This window comes from Culex pipiens, chromosome 1, assembly GCF_016801865.2.
Source record: "Culex pipiens pallens isolate TS chromosome 1, TS_CPP_V2, whole genome shotgun sequence".
Classification (NCBI taxonomy): domain Eukaryota; kingdom Metazoa; phylum Arthropoda; class Insecta; order Diptera; family Culicidae; genus Culex; species Culex pipiens.
The window spans coordinates 13,708,725-13,733,536 of NC_068937.1; the positions used below are offsets into that span (position 1 = coordinate 13,708,725).

The following is a 24,812-nucleotide window of genomic DNA, read 5'->3' on the forward strand; positions in this document are numbered from 1 at the left end:
ATTCCATTTCTGATTCTGCCTTCCTTCCAGCTCATCTGCCAGCAAGCAGCAAAAACCAACCGGCGTTGAAATATTATTTTTGCGTGATGTTTATTTCGCTTTGGAGTGAGTGCTTGACTTAGACCTGGATGCACAATAAAATTCCAATAAATCGGATCGAAATGCCAACCACCGAGAGCGAGAAAATGTCAGACCACCCCTCATAAAATAAACACACTGGGAACACGTGTGCAGAGAAGGTGGCCCCTCCAACCCCCACAACAGGTGGATTGGCCAAATCGTCGGTGGCACGTGATTCAATAGAGAGTTATAATTTAACGACTTTTGGTCGGTGGTCAACGGCAGTGTTGCCAGTTTTTCATCTTTTTAACTTTAATTAAAATTTTGAAAAGCTTTTCTGGCACCACTGCCGCGCAACCAATAAATTGTCGGCATCACTTGCGCACTAAAGAGCGAACACACAGCAATGACAGTGGCTGGCTGGTGTGAAATAAATCCATTGATTGTGATGGTCGCGAGAGTTGGCAGGCGCGCGTCAGGTCGTGAAATCGTTGCCAGTTTATTCAAAAGATGATTAGTTGCTTCCGGCGATCATCCCAGTTGCCATTCATGCCTCCTCCGTATAAACTTAATTATTTTCCTCTCCGCCTCCTCCAACTATAGAGAGTAGGACTGTTTGGATAGAGTTGGACTAACCGCCCCCACACCGGCAGTTCGGCAACACAGTTTATTATTCTCACGTCCGATTATGATAATTAAACGCTCTCGGCATTTGTTTGTCTGTGTTTGAATGGGACCGTACTCAAAGTTGCTTCTGTTTTTGTCAATGAGGGATGCTACTTGGAATTATTAAATATTTGAACGAGAAAAGGGCCGAGGAATTGAAGTCTAAGAGTTGCATTGTTTTGATGGAGTGTCAAAACAAATGGAATTTATGTTAATGAACAGATAAAATCAATAATATAAGATAATTTTGCCATAACCAAAAATTTGGGTCAAGTTTGAAACATGTGACAAAAGTTCGAAAACACTAACAGCTTAACAAGAATTAAAGTCATTATTTTTAAAAAAAATCTTGGAAATTCTACATTTGTAATTGTTTAATTGTTTAATTGTTTAATTGTTTAATTGTTTAATTGTTTAATTGTTTAATTGTTTAATTGTTTAATTGTTTAATTGTTTAATTGTTTAATTGTTTAATTGTTTAATTGTTTAATTGTTTAATTGTTTAATTGTTTAATTGTTTAATTGTTTAATTGTTTAATTGTTTAATTGTTTAATTGTTTAATTGTTTAATTGTTTAATTGTTTAATTGTTTAATTGTTTAATTGTTTAATTGTTTAATTGTTTAATTGTTTAATTGTTTAATTGTTTAATTGTTTAATTGTTTAATTGTTTAATTGTTTAATTGTTTAATTGTTTAATTGTTTAATTGTTTAATTGTTTAATTGTTTAATTGTTTAATTGTTTAATTGTTTAATTGTTTAATTGTTTAATTGTTTAATTGTTTAATTGTTTAATTGTTTAATTGTTTAATTGTTTAATTGTTTAATTGTTTAATTGTTTAATTGTTTAATTGTTTAATTGTTTAATTGTTTAATTGTTTAATTGTTTAATTGTTTAATTGTTTAATTGTTTAATTGTTTAATTGTTTAATTGTTTAATTGTTTAATTGTTTAATTGTTTAATTGTTTAATTGTTTAATTGTTTAATTGTTTAATTGTTTAATTGTTTAATTGTTTAATTGTTTAATTGTTTAATTGTTTAATTGTTTAATTGTTTAATTGTTTAATTGTTTAATTGTTTAATTGTTTAATTGTTTAATTGTTTAATTGTTTAATTGTTTAATTGTTTAATTGTTTAATTGTTTAATTGTTTAATTGTTTAATTGTTTAATTGTTTAATTGTTTAATTGTTTAATTGTTTAATTGTTTAATTGTTTAATTGTTTAATTGTTTAATTGTTTAATTGTTTAATTGTTTAATTGTTTAATTGTTTAACCTTCCCTTGGTATTAAAAAAAAATCACACATAAGGTATTGGGGTCCTTTTCGACCCCAAACTTAAAAAAAATGTCAAAAATCCAGTTTTTGACCGATTCCGGTTCTTTTGGTCACAAATGAAAGCTTAGAACGTCCCCTTTCCGAAACCGACCTGGAAACCCGGATTTGGTCACTGTGGCCATCGGGAATCGGCTACAACCGAAAAAGGACCTTTTTGAGACCCCAACTTTGACGACCTGTATCTCCGGCAAATTTCAACCAATCAGGATGCTCTGGGTTGCATTGGACAGGTATTTACCTGTACTTTGACCACAAATATTAATATCAGGGCCAGGTGGCCTACCGGTTCCGGAAATCCGGAACATCCGAAAAGTTCATGTTTTACTGTTTTTCACATATATATGATACCAATTCTCTCATGATAGTTGAAATTGATCCATAAAACTTACTAAAAACACAATACACGATTGCCAGAACCACTCTGGAGTGTGAGTGGCCACTTCCGGGTAACCTGGAACCGGTTCCCGGGTACCCGATGAACGGCCAACTTGACTTTTTTGGTGAAAACCCATCATGTTGCACATCATACTCCATGAAATTGAAAGATATGTCCATCTTTGGTAATACCGTTGTTCGCTGACCCATTCTGGCCAATCTGGAGCCGGTTACCGGTGGCCCCTTGAGGACACTTCCGGAATATGAGAGAAACTCTATCATCCGACATATTAAACTTCATGAAATTGAAAGATATGTAAAGTTACGGTCATGCCGTTTTTCGCCGACCCATTCTGGCCAATTTGGAGTCGGTTACCGGTGGCCCCTTGGGGACATTCCCGGAATATGAGAGAAACCCTATCATCCGACATATCAAACTTCATGGAATGACAGTTGACCCATCCTGGCCAATCTGGAGCCGGTTACCGGTGGTCCCTTGGGGACACTTCCGGAAAATGAGAGAAACCCTATCTTCCGACATATCAAACTTCATGAAAATAAAAGATATGTCAATCTACGGTCATTCCATTGATCGCTTATCCATTCTGGCAATTCTAGAACTGGTTCCTGGTGGCCCCTTGGGGACATTCCTGGAATATGAGATAAACGCTATCATCCGACATATAAAGCTTCATGAAATTGAAAGATATGTCAATCTACGGTCATGCTGTTGTTTGCTGACCCATCCTGGCCAATTTGGAACCGGTTACCAGTGGACCCTTGGGGACACTTCTGGAATATGAAAGTAACCCTACCATCAGACATATCAAACTTCATGAAATTGAAAACTACGTCAATCTACGGTCATGCAAATGTTCGCTGACCTTTGGTTGACATATCCATGAATTTCATGAAGTTTGATTCGTTGGATAGTAGGGTTTCTCTCATATTCCGGAAGTGTCACCAAGGGGCCACCGAGAACCTGTTCCAGAATTGCCAGAATGCATAAGCGAAAAATGGCATGACCGTAGATTGACACATTTTACAATTTCACGAAGTTTGATATGTCGGATGATGGGGTTTCTCTCATATTCCGAGGGTGTCCCCAAGGGGCCACCGGTAACCAGCTCCAGAATGGCCAGAATGGGTCAGCGAACAACGGCATGACCGTAACTTGACATATCTATCAATTCCATGAAGTTTGATATGTCGGATGATAGGGTTTCTCTCATATTCCGGAAGTGTCCCCAAGGGACCACCGGTAACCGGTTCCAGATTGGCCAGGATGGCTCAGCGAACAACGGTATTACCAAAGATGGACATATCTTTCAATTTCATGGAGTATGATGTGCAACATGATGGGTTTTCACCAAAAAAGTCAAGTTGGCCGTTCATCGGGTACCCGGGAACCGGTTCCAGGTTACCCGGAAGTGGCCACTCACACTCCAGAGTGGTTCTGGCAATCGTGTATTGTGTTTTTAGTAAGTTTTATGGATCAATTTCAACTATCATGAGAGAATTGGTATCATATATATGTGAAAAACAGTAAAACATGAACTTTTCGGATGTTCCGGATTTCCGGAACCGGTAGGTCACCTGGCCCTGATATTAATATTTGTGGTCAAAGTACAGGTAAATACCTGTCCAATGCAACCCAGAGCATCCTGATTGGTTGAAATTTGCCGGAGATACAGGTCGTCAAAGTTGGGGTCTCAAAAAGGTCCTTTTTCGGTTGTAGCCGATTCCCGGTGGCCACAGTGACCAAATCCGGGTTTCCAGGTCGGTTTCGGAAAGGGGACGTTCTAAGCATTCATTTGTGACCAAAAGAACCGGAATCGGTCAAAAACTGGATTTTTGACAATTTTTTAAAGTTTGGGGTCGAAAAGGACCCCAATACCTTTAAAGTAACTTTTTTTATGGACGCTCCCCTAGGGGTCGTCCAAGGTTTGTTTGTGTTGTGAAATGTGTATTTATACTATAAATTTAATGTCAGAAAGTTTCAAGGCTTTAGCATGTATATAGCAAAAGTTATGGCAAATTTAATTTTCAAAAAGGCCGAAAAAGACCCCAATACCGTAGGAAGGTTAATTGTTTAATTGTTTAATTGTTTAATTGTTTAATTGTTTAATTGTTTAATTGTTTAATTGTTTAATTGTTTAATTGTTTAATTGTTTAATTGTTTAATTGTTTAATTGTTTAATTGTTTAATTGTTTAATTGTTTAATTGTTTAATTGTTTAATTGTTTAATTGTTTAATTGTTTAATTGTTTAATTGTTTAATTGTTTAATTGATTAATTGATTAATTGTTTAGTTCTAAAGTTAAATAAAATATCAAATAGTTTAAGGAATATTTTTAAATTTTGTGAAAAATGTTTTCAAATTATTTTAGACAGTTTTTGTACCATTTTATGAACACTATGTTCATAAAATGGTACAAAAACTGCTAAAATGATGCTTATGAAATTAAAAAAGAAATGTTTTTAAATGCTAGAAAAGCGTTAAATATGTTTAAAAAAAGTCTGAAATTGGTCAAAAACTTGCCTCAAAACAGTTTAAAGAAATGTTTCGTATTTGTTTAATATTTTTCTAAAATTTGTTTAAAAAATGTTGAAAAAATTGTTTAAAATTTGTTTAAAATTGTTTCATAATTGATTAAAAACTGTTCAAAAAATGTTTGAAAATTGTTTGAAAATTGTTTGAAGAAAGTCTGAAAATAGTTTGATAATTGTTTGGGAATTGTTTAAAAAATATTTAATTTTTTTTTAAATGTGTAAAAATTGTTTAAAATTTTAAAAAAATGTTTGAAAATTGTTTAAACATTGTTTTAAAATTGTTTAAAAATTGTTTAAAAATTGTTTAAAAATGATTTAAAAATTGTTTAAAAATTGTTTAAAAATTGTTTAAAAATTGTTTAAAAATTGTTTAAAAATTGTTTAAATTTTTTTTTTTAATTGTTTAAAAATTATTTAAAAATTGTTAAAAAAAAATGCTTAAAAATTGATTAAAAAATGTTTAAATATTGTTTGAAAATTGCCTTAAAATTGTTTAAAAATTGTTTAAAAATTGTTTAGAAATTGTTTAAAAATTGTTTAAATTTTTTTTAAAAATTGTTTAAATTTTTTTTAAAAATTGTTTAAAAATTGTTTAAAAATTGTTTAAAAATTGTTTGAAAATTATTTTAACATTGTTCGAAAATTGATAAAAATTGTTCATTTAAACAAATAACTCAAAATGTTTAACTACAATATCCAAACATTAAACCCCCAACAATCTATTAAACCTCAAATTGCCTTTTCCTTTCAACAGTTCACCACAATTTTCACCTCAATTCCTCGCATAAGCCCCCTGAAAAATTCCACCCTTAATAAAGTAGCTTTCTTCACTCCGCTGCGGATCATTAGCCTTCAGCCGGAGAAATGGATACACTTCCATCCCAAAAGCCATCAGACAGCACACTTTCAGCACTTTTCCAGCCCATCTGGTCCGCAATCGGATCGGGAATCGGTTCCGGGTGTAAGGGTCGCATTAAAAATTTATGACCCCGGGGCTCTGCTGAGAAAAGATGGCCGGCTGCTCATATTTCTGACCGAGATTTATCGGATTTCACTTTTTATTAGCGAGCTCCGGACGGGTAGATTTTCTTTTCCTGGAGAGTAGAGTTCACCGATAGGCAGGGTGTCACAAGGGTACACCACAGACAAATAGATGTAAAATGTGTTCACGAAGAACTGTCAATCGCTGTGGTGAATTCAAACCATTCGTGGTGAGTTTTATTTAAATTGACCGTTAATGCTGCTAGTCGAACTCTGATGGCGTCGCATGGTACTTTTTTAATTTTGTAGTCGCTAGGTCAAGTGTAAATCAACACTTCAAGCAAGAAGACACCACCCCCCAAGAAGAAGAAGAAGACGTCGTTTGATAATCATGCCACTATGGGCTCCAATTAATCTTAATAACAACCTCGGGCGCTCTGATGGTGATAGCTCATGTATTTTGCGACGACGACGACGACGCCGACTTTGTCGGGTTTTCCTTCATAAAACGGTGTTTAGGCCGACTCGAGGGAGGGGACAGTGCTGCCGACCGACAAATACAAATTACCAAGGAGAAGAAGAGTATATTTTTTATGTTTTATGAACTTTTTTTCTCCGAGGGGAGCAGAGACACTGTTCAAAATAAGCCACAGTAATCGATTGCAATTCGTTACTGTCAACGGGGATGTTATACGCGGTGCAACAAGGGAGAAAAAAGGTCGTAAACCAATCGTTTAGTGAAAGCAAATAAACATTTCAGCTGTTGTTTTCCTCGTTGGGGATTTTGTAAACTGCATTAATCTTACTTTAGATAAATTTCTGACAAACACAATTTAAATTTATTGCATTTGTTTGAGAATTATTACAAAATCAACTCTACAATCTACAACAATATTGTATCATTTTTGTCATTTTTGTCATTTTTGTCATTTTTGTCTTTTTTGTCATTTTTGTCATTTTTGTCATTTTTGTCATTTTTGTCATTTTTGTCATTTTTGTCATTTTTGTCATTTTTGTCATTTTTGTCATTTTTGTCATTTTTGTCATTTTTGTCATTTTTGTAATTTCTGTCATTTTGGTCATTTTTGTCATTTTTGTCATTTTTGTCATTTTTGTCATTTTTGTCATTTTTGTCATTTTTGTCATTTTTGTCATTTTTGTCATTTTTGTCATTTTTGTCATTTTTGTCATTTTTGTCATTTTTGTCATTTTTTTCATTTTTGTCCTTTTTGTCATTTTTTGATTATATTTTCTAAACAACATTTTCTTTACGGATTTCCTATGCCGATAGGACTTAATATGCCGATAGGATTTAATCTAGATTTTTGTCTAGATTTTTATCAATTTTGACAATTTTGACAATTTTGACAATTTTGACAATTTTGACAATTTTGACAATTTTGACCATTTTGACAATTTTGACAATTTTGACAATTTTGACAATTTTGACAATTTTGACAATTTTGACAATTTTGACAATTTTGACAATTTTGACAATTTTGACAATTTTGACAATTTTGACAATTTTGACAATTTTGACAATTTTGACAATTTTGACAATTTTGTCAATTTTGTCAATTTTGACAATTTTGACAATTTTGACAATTTTGACAATTTTGACAATTTTGACAATTTTGACAATTTTGACAATTTTGACAATTTTGACAATTTTGACAATTTTGACAATTTTGACAATTTTGACAATTTTGACAATTTTGACAATTTTGACAATTTTGACAATTTTGACAATTTTGACAATTTTGACAATTTTGACAATTTTGACAATTTTGACAATTTTGACAATTTTGACAATTTTGACAATTTTGACAATTTTGACAATTTTGACAATTTTGACAATTTTGACAATTTTGACAATTTTGACAATTTTGACAATTTTGACAATTTTGACAATTTTGACAATTTTGACAATTTTGACAATTTTGACAATTTTGACAATTTTGACAATTTTGACAATTTTGACAATTTTGACAATTTTGACAATTTTGACAATTTTGACAATTTTGACAATTTTGACAATTTTGACAATTTTGACAATTTTGACAATTTTGACAATTTTGACAATTTTGACAATTTTGACAATTTTGACAATTTTGACAATTTTGACAATTTTGACAATTTTGACAATTGTGACAATTTTGACAATTTTGACAATTTTGACAATTTTGTCAATTTTTACAATTTTTACAATTTTTACAATTTTTACAATTTTTACAATTTTTACAATTTTTACAATTTTTACAATTTTTACAATTTTTACAATTTTTACAATTTTTACAATTTTTACAATTTTTACAATTTTTACAATTTTTACAATTTTTACAATTTTGACAATTTTGACAATTTTGACAATTTTGACAATTTTGATCGTTTTGATCGTTTTGATCGTTTTGATCGTTTTGATCGTTTTGTTCGTTATGATAGTTTGATTGTTTTGATCGTTTTGATCGTTTTGATCGTTTTGATCGTTTTGATCGTTTTGATAGTTTTGATCGTTTTGATCGTTTTGATCGCTTTGGTCGTTGATGTTTTTATAATTTTGATCATTATTGTGAGTGAGTGAGTGAATGAGTAAGTGAGAAACAATTTCTTCAAGTAAAACATCAAAGAAAACTTTCAAAAACTATGAACAACTACAACATTCTAGTAATCAGATCCCAAAATTTTCAACTGTGCTTATGATTGCTTCCAAACTTGATGCAACCAAACATAACATTAAGACACGAAACACCATCTGGCCTTAACTTCTTCTTTCTCCTCCTCCTCCTCACTCAACTTACTCCCCCATCATACTCACTCTCATTCCAGTCATTTTTACCCACTTTTGACTGAAAACGTGCGCCATCGGTCATCTTTGGCCTCGTTCTTCTTCCTCTTCCTCTCTCTTTCCCCCTTCCCACTCTGACTATCTCTTCAAAAGGCGACAACGCGGCGTATACAAAAGTCGTTAATTAACTTTGATACGTCACTTCCTTTCCTCTGGCCACTTTTCGACGGCGAGTTCCGTCTGCGTTTCGAGAGTGGCTTTTCCTCACTTTAGATTTTTTTTATGAAAAGGGAAATGGTTTGGAACTTTTGTCGGTCGAGCAATTAGCAGTTTTTTCAGGTTTGGAATTTTTAACAAAAGCGAATTTCGATTGAAAAGAGTTGAATATCAAATTGTGCCCAAAATAGACCCGTCGCCCTTATTTTGGACGCAAATGACGGTCGTCGAATAATTTTGACGATTGTGAGGAGGTAGTAACGACGGCAAGCTCTCGAGTCAACTCGGATAAAGTGGCCAAAATGTGAAGCTCTTCAGTCCGGTTGGGCAATTTTGTACTCGGCTGAAGATGGTAGACTGTCGGGGTTTTTATCAGTCTAATTACTTGAAGGATTAAAACTTTTCACTGTCGTCGTTGGAGTTGTAGTTTTGCTTCTTTAGCTAGAAGATAATTTAAAATAATCTCCTGATTTGCGGATTACAGAATCTTCAAGATAAGAAGAAGTTTTGGCATATTCATTTGACATTTGAAATTAAAACAAAATAGTTTTTATTTTTGAAGTTGCTGCCTGAAAAAATATTCTGGTAAATTAATATTCTGAACATAATCCTTAAATCGTTGAGCAATAATTTATTTTAAAATGGTAACATTAAAATACTTTAAGTTAAAAGGAAAAACATAAAATTCAAGCATTTATATTGCTCTTCCTACCACAACATGGCTTTATCCTGATAGCTCAATTACCTTGTACAAATGTCCAAGTGCAACTCCCCCGGCAGGAGGTGCAATTCATTGCATCACCGTCACCGCCAGGAAAGAGTGTGCAATTTGATTGATTGCAATAGCTGCAAGGGTGCGCCCACTGACACGACTCAAATGACAGTTTTATGCCCTACTATCAGATGACAAGATAAACGGTGCCCAGCGCGTTCAATGTCAAGTGCAAAAGGGGCTCGTCACTGCTGCCTACTTTGAGGCGTTTAGCGTTAGTACGGCTAGTCGCCAATAGGTGGCTTCAAGGTTGAACGAATTAAAATGCTTTAAAAATGCCTTCAATTCAACTCAAAAAACGCAATTTTCAGTGGTTTACCACTGTCTCGCTCGCGATTATCGCCACGCGTGTCACTGTCGATGAAACAATTTGTACTAATTTGACAGGGCCAAGTGGCCACTTAATTTGCGATTTCGCCACAAGCGCGCACCAGTCATTGGCCACGTTGACACTTTTGTGGTTTTTAGCCGACACGGTGGGAAATGATAAATATTCGAAGAGCTTCGCCGGGGGGGTTGAGGGTTAAAAATTCAATATTTAAAATGGAACCGGATCGTTTGAAAGGTGGTTCGCTGATGGGAGCGACGAGAAAAAAAAAACAATTAAAAACGAATTAATGATGGCGTTCGAATCGCTGACACACGTGAAATCGGGATAATGAATCGATTATAGTTAATTAATTTGGGGCATACATTTTCGTTTCACGGTCCCGTGGAAATCGAACCCTCGTGTGGGTGATTCAATATTTATATAAACTGGCTTGGGCCTGGCAACGAAATGAATTTTTGTTATGTTTATCTTCTTTTTTTTTTGTTGAAATCGAAATTGAATCAACTTGATTGAAATGCTACGCCGAACACGTTCCCAATCGTCGTCGTCGTCGTCGTCGTTTATTTGATATCCTATTAAATCACGCATAACTCTAGGCGCAATCGGCATGCAAATTGGATTATTCTTTCTCGTGAGTGATTTTTGTTGTTGTTGTTGTTGGTTTTTTTTTTCGAAATTGACATACACCCGACGCTATTAATAGGTCCATTTCTGTCGGTTTCATTTTTGTGCCGTCGTCGGCGAAAATCTCGCTTGATTGATAGATGGATGAGGTCGAAAAGTTTTCTTTGCCAAGCTTCTTCTTAGACTTCTTTTGTGGCGAAAGTTTTTCCAGACTGAGTGGCGGGACAGTTAAGCTGGCTCTGATTCTGTGTCATGTGGAATTTGTGAGACGAATGCCTCTTGTTTCATAGGTGAGAAGAAAAAAAACTTTCATCATTAACGAAAAACACCTGTCATGATTGGTTTTTATCCCGGCTGGCAACACACTTTTTGACAGAGTGAAATGACCTCACTTTAGTTTGCCTTAGAAAAGAAATGTTTCTTTCTGAGCTCAAATCCTGAAGCAAATTATATTTGTGCATCTAGATCACGTTTCACGGTTGGCTTCAGTATCAATTTGGCTGACGAGTGCAATAAACCATATATTTATATTGCATCCAACAACTGGTTGTAAATATTATGGCTTAGTAGCAGCAACAGCAGTGAGAATCTCAGTGATTTATTTTATGAGTATCGCAAAAAAAATAAACTCTTGGTACTTTGTAACTACAAAATTTGTTTTGACCTTTATTTAAAACATATTTTTTCTACCTTTCTAACAATTAAACTTTTTTTTGTACAATAAAGCGATACTTAGAGCTCAGGGTTCCCAGATTTTCAATTTTGACATAAGTGGCAATATATCAAGACAGGGTTGCCAGATCATCAAATTTGGAAATAAAAACGATCAATTGGAAAATAGAAACGATCTAACAATATACTGAAGATTTTCAAACAAAAATATTGTTCTTAAGTGACGATACATCATGACACGGTTCCCAGATTATCACTACGACATTGTTTAATTTATTATTTTTTAAATGTTAAAAATTAATTACAGAGTTGCCAAATCATCAATAATTATGACCATTGTTGCCAGATTTTAGATGTCTATAGATTTTTTGTGATCCGGTCATTTTATTATTTTCTCTACATTGATCGTGACTTTTGCAGGACAGGGTGGCCACTCAAGTCGAGAAATCGGGGAAGTCGGATAAAATTGGGACTTTGACAAAATAGCATAGCATTGGTGTCTACCCGTAGCTGCTACTTCGTTATTGACCAGGACCCCCAATCATTGCTCCGTGGACCACAGATGAAAAGTAGGAACCAATCATCACCCCTTCGCAATTTTCAAAGGTCCCTATCGTGCTGATCAATACCGACGCCGGCCACGACCAGTGGTAAGACACGGGGAAGTGGATGGGAATGTTAGTCCGATACTTGAGTGATGGGACCGCCAAATCGACTGCGTCTCCGACAAAGTATCACATGAGTTTTGAGGGGTTAGTAAGATGGGTATGAGGTCAGGATTCACTGTGGTAGGTGATGCGACCATAAGCAATTTGTTTATCGGTTGAATTTTTAAAATCTTAGGCAGCCGGCTGCGGAAAGATACAATGTTTATTATTTAGAAACTTTTTAATCGAACGCGTGCCTTCCGAGCATTGGTGCTGTGGGAAGGACTTTTGATTTGCGAAAACAAATTTAATATTAAATGAAAAAAAAAAATGCAAATTGCGTGGCAAACTCGACGGTAAACGTGGCAAACCAAACTTTGGACGAAAACGAACCCGAACTCGTAACAATAAAGACGACAACGGTAACGAAAATCCTGCGTGAGTCGGTCGTCACGCACTCAATCGTGATGATCCCATTGATCACAAGAAATCATTTTTAATTATCGACCGATTTTTATTTGTTTCGCGGCAAAAGAATAGTATTAAGCCATTAAGAAAAATGAGAAAACATTCAAAAAGCAATGTCAAGTCGAATCAACCACGCGCGACAAATAGATAAAAACGATGATTACAATAAGGATGACTGGATAATCAACAGAAACAAATGCGCCCGAATCGAAGCCGAACAAAAATAAACAACTTTTCGATCAGTCCTAATCAATTTGAAGATAACGACAAACCGGCGGTACGAAACGATAACGACGAAATTACTTAGCGGGGAGAACCGACCACGACGCGAACGTTTAACAGCATCGAATCAATCCCTGAAAAATAATTTGATTTATATTGAAAAAAAAAAAAAAACTCATTCATACAAACTCTTACACACCACACTCTCTCACTCACCGAGACCTTAACCGTTAAAATTTGCAAGTTGTTTGAAAACTACAGTAATCTCTGTTTTATCTCATTTTAATTTCCAAATTCACGTTAGTTCAAGCTTATTTCTGAAGTTTGTTGACGCTATATTGAATGTAGAAGAAGCAACCAGCAAAACAATACATGTAACACATAAATTCATTTTTGTTTCCTTCTATTTGTTTCAATATTTGAGATTGCATTTAATTCAATAATAACAAATAAAAAAACTTCTGGCATTATTTTTTATCCGTCGATTAATGCTCCGTTCTTGCATCCCTGGCTAGTAAACATGATTCTCTCTTTCTCTCTCTCATCCGTTCAAGCTTTACCAAGCACACACACACTGTCACTCGTAGGGCTACATAATAACAATACAAATAAGACTGATCTCACCCGAATTCCGCATTATCTTTAACCACTACCCACGTGATCCTCGGCGCATGGTAGAAAAGGCATTGAGAGAGCCGCCACTGCTGCGGACCAGCGCCAGAATCGCTGCTTTGCCTCGTTCTCGTGTTCCGCTCTCCCCACCCGTACACATAATTCCGAAGCCTTGTTGCACACAAGCACGACGAAGAGCACGTGCCATCCGTGTTGACAATCGTACACATTGCCGTGCGCTCGACGCGACCACCGGGTTTCCACACTACCAACGCACACCGGCTTCCGAAACCACATGCGAAGCTTGATGGATCAGCACTTACATTCGGCCGTTCAGCCTTCTTTGAGGCCTTCCCCCGTAGACACCATTTTTAGAAAACACCAAGAAAGGCCATTAAGTTCCGAAACACCGAAAAACCCCTCTTCACGCAAAATTCGGGTATCGCATTATCACATCTTTACAGCAGCTCAGCTCTTTTTTTGCCCTTTCACTACTCAACACACTCACACTATCGCGACCACGCACGATGTAACCTGCTGTAACCTTCATGTCATCCCAAAACCACACACGCATACAGACAACCAGACGTATTCGGTTTCCTCCTTCGCCGACACCAATACATAAGCCGAACCGAACCGACGCCGTGTAAGCCATCAACATGGACAGGAAAACACTTGAAAAAAAATCAGATTCATCCGAAATAAAACAAAAGAACACACAAAATTCCACCAGAAAACTGATCCACGGTTAGTCCCGGGCTGAATTATTAAAAAATGGAGCGCCTGGTTACAACAAAACACCCAAATACACAGAAAATAAACGCGCGCGAGACACGACGATCCGCACTCGATGACAGCACAAACCGAACTCTCCGTAAAAATGGAAGCTTCAGCAATATACTAAAAACTTCGATTTTAATTCCACATCGGATCAAATCATACTCCTTGCCAAATATGCATCAAACCTATGATACTCATTATGACAAAGCCCAGGGATTTTTTTTTTAACCCGCGTCCTAACCTGACACCCACATTAAGATAGGGAAAAATCACATATGTAGCGGTTCATTGTACAAATGTGATATTTCCACTATCAGAGAACCTCCTTGTCTCGATGACAGCTTACCGGCCATCGATTAAGCCCTGAGACTACGCCAAAGTGGGTTCTCGCAGCATGAAGTGGTGTCCTTGTGTAAAAATGGAAGCTTCAGCAATATACTGAACACTTCGATTTTATTTCCACATCGAATCAAATCATACTCTTTGCCAAACAAGCATCAAACCTATGACACTCATTATGACAAAGCCCAGGGAAAATTGGGACTTTGACAAAATTCGAGAAAATTCGAATTTTGTGGGAATTTATGTTTTGTCATCAAAAGGTCGCTGTTTGAAAGGATACTTCTTTGAAAAATAATTGATAGTTCTCAATGATCTCAATATTTTTTTTAAACAAAAAAATAGAATTTATTTGTAATTTATGGTTTATAGTTTAAAAAGTAAAAGTCAAAAACACAGCAAATTTTCCAACTTCATTTTTGTTACCTTTTTTTGCAGACATTTCAAAATGTTAAACAAAATGTATTTAAACGTTTCATTTTTTCACCCTTTTTTTTCCTAGCAGAAATGAACAAATGCGTTTTTTTCTGAAAAAATACTATCTATTGAGCAACTCTCTACGAAATCGGCCGATTTCGGCCATTTTTATTTTTTGTATTTTTTTTATTTCACTTAAATTTTGTGGGGGCCTTCCCTATGACCAAATAAGCTATTTTGCGTCATTGGTTCACCCATACAAGTCTCCATACAATTTTGGCTGCTGTCCATACAAAAATGGTATGTAAATATTCAAACAGCTGTAACTTTTGAGTGAATTTTCTGATCAATTTGGTGTCTTCGGCAAAGTTATAGGTATTGTTGAGGACTTTTGAGAAAAAAATAGGTACACGGAAAAAAAATTTGCAGATTTTTTACCAACTTTTTTTTCACTAAAACTCAATTTCCCAAAATACGTATTTTTTGATTTTCGAGATTTTTTGATATGTTTTAGGGGACAAAAATCCGCAACTTTTGAGCCATAGAGAAACATGGTCAAAAAATCTGACGCCGAGTTATGAATTTTTGAAAAAATAGTGATTTTTGGAGAAAAATAAGTTTCATGCAAAAACAAGTTTGACATTATTTTTTAATGCAAAATTGAATTTGCAATCGAAAAGAGCTGTATAGATTTTTTGAAAAGGGCTCCGTTTTCAAGATATAGCCACCGAAAGTTTGATTTTAGCGAAATATTTGCAGTTTTTCGATTTTTTATAAAATTACTATAAAATTGTCTAAGAGACATTGAAGATTGGACCTCGGGTTTCTGAGATAGAGTTTTCTTAATCTCACCAAAATAACCCACCATTTTCTAATGACGATATCTCAGCAACTAATGGTCCGATTATCAATGTTAATGCGAGAAACATTCGTGAAATTTTGCGATCTTTTCGAAAAAATACTTTAAAAAATTTTAAATCAAGACTAACAGGGCCAAACATTGAATATTATGCCCATTTAAAATGCTAGTTTTGATTTAAAAATTTTCAAAATATTTTTTTCGAAAATATCGGAAAATTTCACGAATTTTTCATATATTAACATTGAAAATCGGACCATTAGCTGCTGAGATACCGTCATTAGTAAATGGTGGGTTGTTTTGGTGATATTAAGAAAACTTCAATTTTCGTGTTTCTTTTTCTTAAAGCGGCTCTATCTCAGCAACCCAAGGTCCAATCTTTAATATCTCTTAGACAATTTTATAGCAAATTTTCAGAACTTTTCAAACATATATTTTTAGAAATGGTCACTCATGGTCATTATTTTTAAAAATTGAAAAACTGCAAATATTTCGCTAAAATCAAACTTTCGGTTGCTATATCTTGAAAACAGAGCCTTTTATCAAAAAATGTGTACAGTACTTTTCGATTGGAAATTATGTCAAATTTGTTTTTGCATGAAATTACGAATTTTCCCAAAAATCACATTTTTTTCAAAAAATCATAACTCGGCGGCAGATTTTTTGACCATGTTTCTCTATGGCTCAAAAGTTGCGGATTTTTGTCCCCTAAAACATATCAAAAAATCTCGAAAATCAAAAAATACGTATTTTGGGAAATTGAGTTTTAGTGAAAAAAAAGTTGGTAAAAAAATCTGCAAATTTTTTTTCCGTGTACCTATTTTTTCTCAAAAGTCCTCAACAATACCTATAACTTTGCCGAAGACACCAAATTGATCAGAAAATTCACTCAAAAGTTACAGCTGTTTGAATATTTACATACCATTTTTGTATGGACAGCAGCCAAAATTGTATGGAGACTTGTATGGGTGAACCAATGACGCAAAATAGCTTATTTGGTATTTGGAAGGCCCCCACAAAGTTTGAGCCAAATAAAAAAATACAAATAAAATCCATTTCCGGTTTTGGTAGAGAATTGCTCTATTTGATAATTTTGACTCACATTTTGAGAAAGAACACTTGATAAAAACATATTTTACAGAAATTCTAAGATTTTAGAATCCCTTGAATTCTAAAATTTTAAAATCTTTTGAGGTTAACTTGTTTAACATTTTCAAGCCTGAATTTCCAAAAAATGGTTTTTTTAGTTTATGACGTGAAAATGATTCTTACAACCATAGGAAAATTTTAGGCTAGTTTTTGGAATTTTCATTTTTGGGTCATATATGACTAAGGCTACCAACTTTTGCTGAGCAAAAATCCGTACACTTTGCCGATATGACACCATGGTATAAAAAAAAACTGTCAATGAATGATTTTGATAAATTAAATTTAATATATTTGAGAATTAAAAAAATAAAACTGTGTCGTTTTTACAGCTAACAAAATTCACAAAATGCTATCAGAGTGCTTCCCTAGTAACATTTTAGGTTTTAAGTAGGCCATAAAAGCCTATTTAGGCCGTATGAGGGTTTCCAGAACCATGATAAAACCTGTAAGTTTAAAAATGTTACTAGGGTTATTCATTAAATATACCTTGATTTGAATCAAATCATTGTGCTCTTCAATTTTTTTGTTAAACGTTTAAAAGTTTACGAAATGTCAAGTTTGCTTTTACGAATAATATCGTTCTTAGTGTTTTTTTTTATTGAAAATGTCCTATAATAGTTTATAGGACCTTTAAAAAAGTCTAGATTTGTTAATTCAAGTGTACAAATGTTTTCACAAGTTTTAGAAAGCCTTTGGAGAGGGATAAATATATTTAGTAAGAAATTTATAAAAGAAAAATTCTAAAGTTTTTAAAAGGTCCTTTTGACATACGGAAGACAATAGTTCAAAAACTCTAGAATTATTGATAATCATGTTTGAATTGAGGAAACCCCGGAAAACTCTCCCTTTATAAATCACTCACAGAAAAATAAAAATTTCAAGTTAACAAGCAATTCAATAATTAAAAAGTTGTAAATTCCGTACAAATCCGTATTATGCATAAAATTCCCTACAAAAATTCCGGCCTGTTAAAAATCCGCGAAGAGGTTCGTATGGTAAGGAAAAAATCCGTACAGTTGGTAGCCTTATATATGACCCATCAGGCTTGAAAGGGTTAAAGCATTTTTTATTCCACCGGCCAAAAATAGGCCTCTTACAAATTTTCACAAAAATGAGAGGATGAAACATAAATATTTTTAAACTGGATTATTTTTGTAAAAAAGCTGAAAAAAGGAAACTTCATAAAAACAGAAATTCTATGATATAGGATTTTTTCAATTTTCTGGAGTGTAATAATAACAATATTGAAGTATGAATTTGATCATTTTTACTAAGAAATTAATAAAGCAAAGATTTTGTAATTATTTTTGCTACCCATTCCAGGAAAAACGAGGGAGAAAAATTTATGCAAGGATATTTTAAAATGTACTTGGAAATTTGATATTTTGTTAAGCTATTCGATTCAAAATAATTCTTTGAGTAAGAAATGCCAATTGTCTAAGGTCCTCAAAGCATCGGAAAAATTCGAAAAAAAAATGAATTTCGGAAATTTGAGGGTTTGAGTAGCCACCCTAAAAGAGAGGAAACAGTTAAAAGAAAAAAAAAGAGACTAGTTTTTTGGAAGAACTGGGTTATTTAAATTGTCGATTGAACTAATATTTTAAAGCTAATGTATTTTAGCTATTGATTTTGAATTGAAATATAAATAGATTTATAAATTTACAAGAAATTAAAAAATGCCCTTTTCAACCTGCCAAACATATTATGCAGCAAATGTTAACCACTTTTTATTTCAAAAGTAAGTTACTTTTAACATTACGGTGATATTTTTTTGTTTGTAGCTATAATCTTGTAAAAAAATAACAGATTTTTTTTGCAAAATCAAAATCAAATTGTTCGCTCTACAGCATTAGCATGGCGTTCTCTATTGCGAGATTCCTACTCAAAACTAGGTGTCCGACTAGTAGGGGAAATATGTTCATTATTGTCACATTTAAATTATCAGCCAAATAGAATATTGGCCAAAAATTACACCTGTCAAACAGTATTTTCTCGTACATCAAAGCAATAAACAGCTCAAATAGGTAAACACACAACTTTCTTTTATTGGATTCTCGAAAAAAAATATGGTAAAAACTTGCAAGTTCTACTTCTTTTGCGAATATCTTGTGACACGTCTGCTGTAAAAAGATAGGAAGTGTCACAAGATAGCACAAAAGCGACGATATTATAGATAGGATTTTTATGAAAATAGTTTTAGAAGAGATCAAAACCTTTTTGATGCATGGATAAATAATTTGAAGAACAGGCCACTCAGTTCAAAAAAAAATTTAAGCGCATGTATGACACCAACATTACCACGAAATAGATTTTTGAAGTTTTTTTTTGAAAAGCTATTGAGTTATTAATAGAGCGTCCAATTTCCCGGGATTACAAAATTCCCGGGAAACGAGAAATTTTCAACAAATTTCCCGGGAAATCCCGGGAATTCCCGGGAAATTTGAAATTTAACAACTCCTGTTTGTGATTAATCTTTTGCAACGAAATTGTATAGAACAGCAACTTTAATGGTCAAAATGAGTGTGATGATCAATTAATGGCTTGACTGCTTGTAAAAAATCATACAACTTTGAATAAATATATAAACTTTCTTATTTTTGAATCTTTCAAATCGTCTCAAATGAAAGAAAATATTGTTATTATTTTTGTTGAGAAGAATTTTTTAAAATCAAAGTGTTTTGATAGTGAAAATCTATGCTCCACAACTATAAAATTGCTTTTAAATTTGTCTCAGTGACCATAAAGTTAAAATAGAAAAACCAAAAAATGCAACTTGTGATAAATAAATAACCATTGAATTTACCTTAAAAATCTAATTTCTAGCGCTTTTTAACTTGAAACACTATTTTTTAACTTGCAAATTTGATACGAAGCTGTTTTTAATGGTTTTTCATGGTTTTTTGACATGATTTTAGTTATATGGTTTTCAGCCTTATAAATCAATAAGATTAAAATAACTTTGAGTATTTATTTTGGTAGATCACGTGCTTCATACATTTATAACTTCAATATGTAATTTCTCGAATACTTAGAAACAAATTCTTCTCACACAAACCTTTTTTAAAAATTTGATTATATCAGTTCAATTTCCATCCAACATGTTCAAGGTAAAAAAAAGTCAAAAAAATCTCAATGTTGATCTTGGCCGGAAGATGTAAATATCTTATTTTCAAATGATATTACAAAAAAAAACATTAAAAAGGTTATCATAAATAATATAGTTTATATTCATTCCATAACAGCATGAGTTTTGTTGTCCAACATATAAGCAAATTAATATTCCTAGTGGTGAATGCTTCAGAAATAAATATAATCTGAATTAAACCTTGACATGAAATTTACAGACAAGCTGATTAGTTCAATATGAACAGTAGATGGGAATAACAAGGAGAATAAATAAAATCAAATCAGGTTCTCCAATTATTATTTTTTGTATAATTTCAAAACATTGCTGCCAAAAATGTAGGAAATACAAGCTTCGGGAATTCCCGGGAAATTTACAAATTTCCCGGGAAACGGGAAATATTTTTTTCCGGGAAATCCCGGGAAATTTTTTCCCGGGACGGAAAATTGGACGCTCTAGTTATTAATAAGATATATTTGATTAAAAGGAAATATATTAAACTTCAATTAGGCTGGTTGAGTAATGTTATTGTTAATAATAATAATAATATTGAGTGTGCAACCCCTTGCAACCCGTGTGCCCTCACTTTAGTGTGCCGCCAGTGCACGCGCTAGCTGTCAAACGCTGTTTGGAGGGAAGCATAACTTCGCCTCACTTCTCGAAAAGTTACCGAAGTAAATACACGCGCTTTATATTAAGTCAATCTAAATCGCGTTTTATTGACCGCGTCGGTCGTCCTTCCGCCGTATCACTTTAAATAATTGTTAATAATTGGGTACTAAAGCCCTATGCCAATTTTTATGTACAACTGTAAAAAACACGATTAAAAACCATTTCTGATCACTTTTTTTCATTTTAATGCAATAAAAAATGACAAGACAACATTTTTTCGATGGATCAACTATGGTCCCCTTGGAACGAGCTGTCAAGCAGGAGCTTTTCTGTCAAGAAGGACCGCGAGGTTAATTTTCCAAAATTGATTTAAAAATCCATTTTAAACTCTTTGTGGTCGTACAAAGGGTCATTGTACTCAGAAAAATAAGCTTGATCGCTGTGAACAATAATATCAGCAATCTAAGCTTCATTTTAGGACCCAATTGTTAATAAACAATAAATTAATTCAATTTGCTTACACACATCATTTACACTAACAAAAATGTTACAAAAATTCCCCACACAGAAATTTCGCACCACACGTTCGCAATCCTTTTAACACGTGACTGACCCCAAATGAAATAACTCACAACGCGCGTCAATCAGTGAAGATATGAAATTTGACACCACGAACATCGCGGTCCCCTCCCCGGGCGTAGGTCCATTAATCTCTCACCAACTGACTGACGCCTGCTCTCATATGTCGACCCTCCCCCCCTCCCTGGACGATCCGCGAGTGTGTCCCATTAATCTTCCCCTTTCACCCACCGGATGTTCCGCACCGAAATATTCGAAAAATAATTTCCTCTTAACTGAATTTTCGTTTTTTTTTGTTTTCCTTTTTTTCTCTCATTGCAGATTCTGGCAACACTGCCTCACACACACACACGAGGTCATCCCCGCCAAAACCAATGAAATTTCACGGTTTATCGCACTCGAGATATTCCGGTGGAATTCTCCGGTGGAGGTGGAACAGGATCGCCCCCTCGCGGCAAGGGGTCGGACACACTGCGGCATCCGGTCACCGCCGACGGAGTGAAATCTGTGAAAATAAATAAATAAATGTTATTGGACGGGACACGGCTGCCAAGACTAGTGACTGATAAGGTTGGGAGGAAAATTTCGGTCAAGTGACGTTTCGGTTTTGACAGTTCTCCGGTGGAAGAAGTGATATATTGACAGTTTATCCGTCAAAATGGTGCCAACCTGTAAAGTGTACTGACCTCGGCCCCGTGTCGAATCGCGCGAAAACCGTCGTTATTATCAATGCAGGATAATTAATTTTCCCGACCCCGGAGAGGTTTCAGTTTCATTTTGCGCGCCCGGAGCCCAATCGTAACCGGGGTTGGCCACGTGGCCCGGTTCAATGACCTCGTTCGAACCGCTGGGAATCGTCGGCGGCCAACAACAACAACAACAACCGTATCTCTTCAACAATAATGGTTCCTCGGCGACCCTCCTGGACATGGATAGCCCACTGGTGGACGGTGACCTCGGGAACTGGACCGGGCCCCGGTTCGTCCAGAGCTCCGAGGAGGGCACCCTGGACGTGACCTATGCCGTGTTCGAGGGTCTCGTGGCCCTGATGGCCGTCATCGGCAACGCCATGGTCATTGTGGTGTTCAAACGGGAGCGGCGACTCCGCCGGAGGACCAACTTTTACATCGTGTCCCTGGCGGTGGCGGATTTCCTCGTGGGACTGCTCGGGGTTCCGTTTGCGGTGCTTTCGTCGGTGGGTCTGCCGCGGAATCTGCACGCGTGCCTGTTTACGATCTCGCTGTTGATCGTGCTGTGCACGATTTCGATCTTCTGCCTGGTGGCCGTCTCGGTGGACCGGTACTGGGCGATTCTGCATCCGATGGCGTACTCGAGGAATGTCAGGACCAAGACGGCGATTGGTGAGTGGAATTTTAGTTCTATTTAAGAAACACTTTGAAAAGTATGGCATCATAAAAAGTTATCATCATGTTTGTATTTTTTATAAATTTAATTGGAAATTGCTGTTGCCATTTACACTTAAATATATTTATAAAATAGACAAACAAAGTTACTCGTCTGAATTTAAAAAAAAACACAAAAATCACGAAATTCAAAAAACCCTAATTGGAAAAAGTTCAAAATTTTCATCACTGATAAGTTATTTATTATCAGTGATAACTGACGAAAACTCATTTAACTTATTCCCACAGTTTTACAAAAGATTTCTTTTCATTTAGCAAGTAAGGTCAACAGTAAAAAAAATCACAAGATACCGTACTTTTTTAAATACTACAATTATTTCAACTTTCAATATGGGTATCAAACGTCAAACGTAAAATTTTCGTCATAAAATACTGCCGTATTTTTTTAGGTGAAACGGGATGCCAGTTATTGGGCAACTTCTGTTCGACTTAATTCAATTTCGGAACTCGACAGATTTCTTGCTATCGACAAAAAAAACAGAGCATTGTAAGTTACGGCATTTTCCTTAAAGGTGCTTCCAAAACTCGAGTCGTGGTGTCTATATGGTGCTGCCTTCTCGTTTCACCTTAAATATTAAAATTTTCTTGATTACACAAAATTTTGTGTTTCTTTCACTGTATTAGAACTTTCTTCTCGCAAACTCTAACGTCTTTACAAAATATTACGTCGTTTGATACCCATATATAGAAGACTTTCGAGCAATTCCAGCCCAAAACAGGTTTTTTTAGGTACTATGTTATCCAACACTTATATTAGCCATTTTTTGTGTATATGGAGCCAGTTTCACTCGATAATGACATTTGGGAAGGGCGTGAGTGTTTTAAATATTTTTGTATTTAGTAATTTAAATATTGCTGTATCTTGAAGCAGTTGCATCGTATCAAAAAATGATCCAAGACAAACTTGTAGAAAAATTAAAAAAAAAATACACTGAAAGAAAAAAACAATGACATTTTTTTGATTTTAGTGTTTAAAAGACAAATTTTAAGGTGAGCCCACGATTTATTTTCGATCAACATTTCTGAGAAAATATTCTAAGATATTACAAAAAGCCTCACGAAAAATGCAACTCTCCTAAAAAAAAACAAAAATTGAATTGATTTTTTGAAAAGTGCTGCTAAAGGTCAAAATTTTCAAAAACCGAAAACGGGAATCGATTTTACAGACAATTTTACTTAAATATCTTCAAATTGACCACTGTCCTAAGACCAATTCTTGTTACAGTGGGTTTAAAAATAAAAATGTTGAAAAAATAGGTTTTTTATGGTTTTTGGCAATTTCTATATGACAGATTCGATTTTTCAGTCTCAAAAATATTGTTTTTATTTATTTAAAACACTCACGCCCTTCTCAAATGTCATTGTCGAGTGAAACTGGCTCCATATACACAAAAATGGCTCACCTAAACGTAGGATAACATGTCTGCAAAGTTTCCTTGAAATCGGAGAGGGTCCGGTACAACCGATTCCCTATTTGACATGGAATTGCTCTTTCACAAAACTTCTTTTTGGGAATTATGAGCAATTTTAATGTAGTAAACATCTACACAACTTATATGTGTGCAAATTATGCAAATCTGCATATTAAAAAATATATATTTAGCTTAAATTCAAGTGTTTTACACTAAAAACTTTACAAAATTTCCCGTCATTTGATACCCATAAGGCAGCTTATAAAAATGAAAAATTGGGTGGTTTCGAAAAAACTGTATTTTGTGAAAATTTGAGTTTTTTTACATTAAACTGGAATGTAGCGCAAATCTTTGAACAATTTCACGCCTTTAAATCCATATTTCAAATGATGAAAGTTGAAAATTTGCATAAAAGTACGGTATTTTGTGATTTTCTTAAGAATATAAAGTTTTAAGTTTACGCGTTACGTTACGTTATCGCCGAACGATAGAACTATCGGCGATAACATTATCTTTTCATAACGTTCAAGATTTATGTTTTTTGTGATAGTTTTCTTATGCTTTAAATTTGTTCTTTTTTTTTTGCATTGTCCTATGCAAAATTTATATCAAATCATTTAAATAGTTTTGTGTTAGAAACCGTAATGAATCGAATTCAAAATTATAAAATTTATATCAAAGTTTAAGCGTGAGTGTGTTTGGGCCGGATGGGGAAGTAAAACGTCGTCCATTTGCGTAAAATAGGTTTTGTTTTGCATAAACTTGCGACCACAAAAGACCCAGGGGTCGTTAAAGTG

At 34.4% G+C, this 24,812-nt stretch overlaps 1 protein-coding gene across 2 annotated transcripts in view; it reads left to right on the forward strand.

Moving 5' to 3' along the window:
* Positions 1-24,812, forward strand: part of LOC120416237 (5-hydroxytryptamine receptor 1A-alpha) — a 72,029-nt gene that overhangs the window by 23,014 nt on the left and 24,203 nt on the right. For both annotated transcript variants that reach the window (XM_039577934.2, XM_052706192.1), the window contains exon 2: positions 21,501-22,540. In XM_039577934.2, coding sequence (XP_039433868.1) covers positions 22,009-22,540 — 532 coding nt within the window. In that variant the 5' untranslated portion in view covers positions 21,501-22,008. The remainder of the gene's footprint in view (positions 1-21,500; positions 22,541-24,812) is intronic.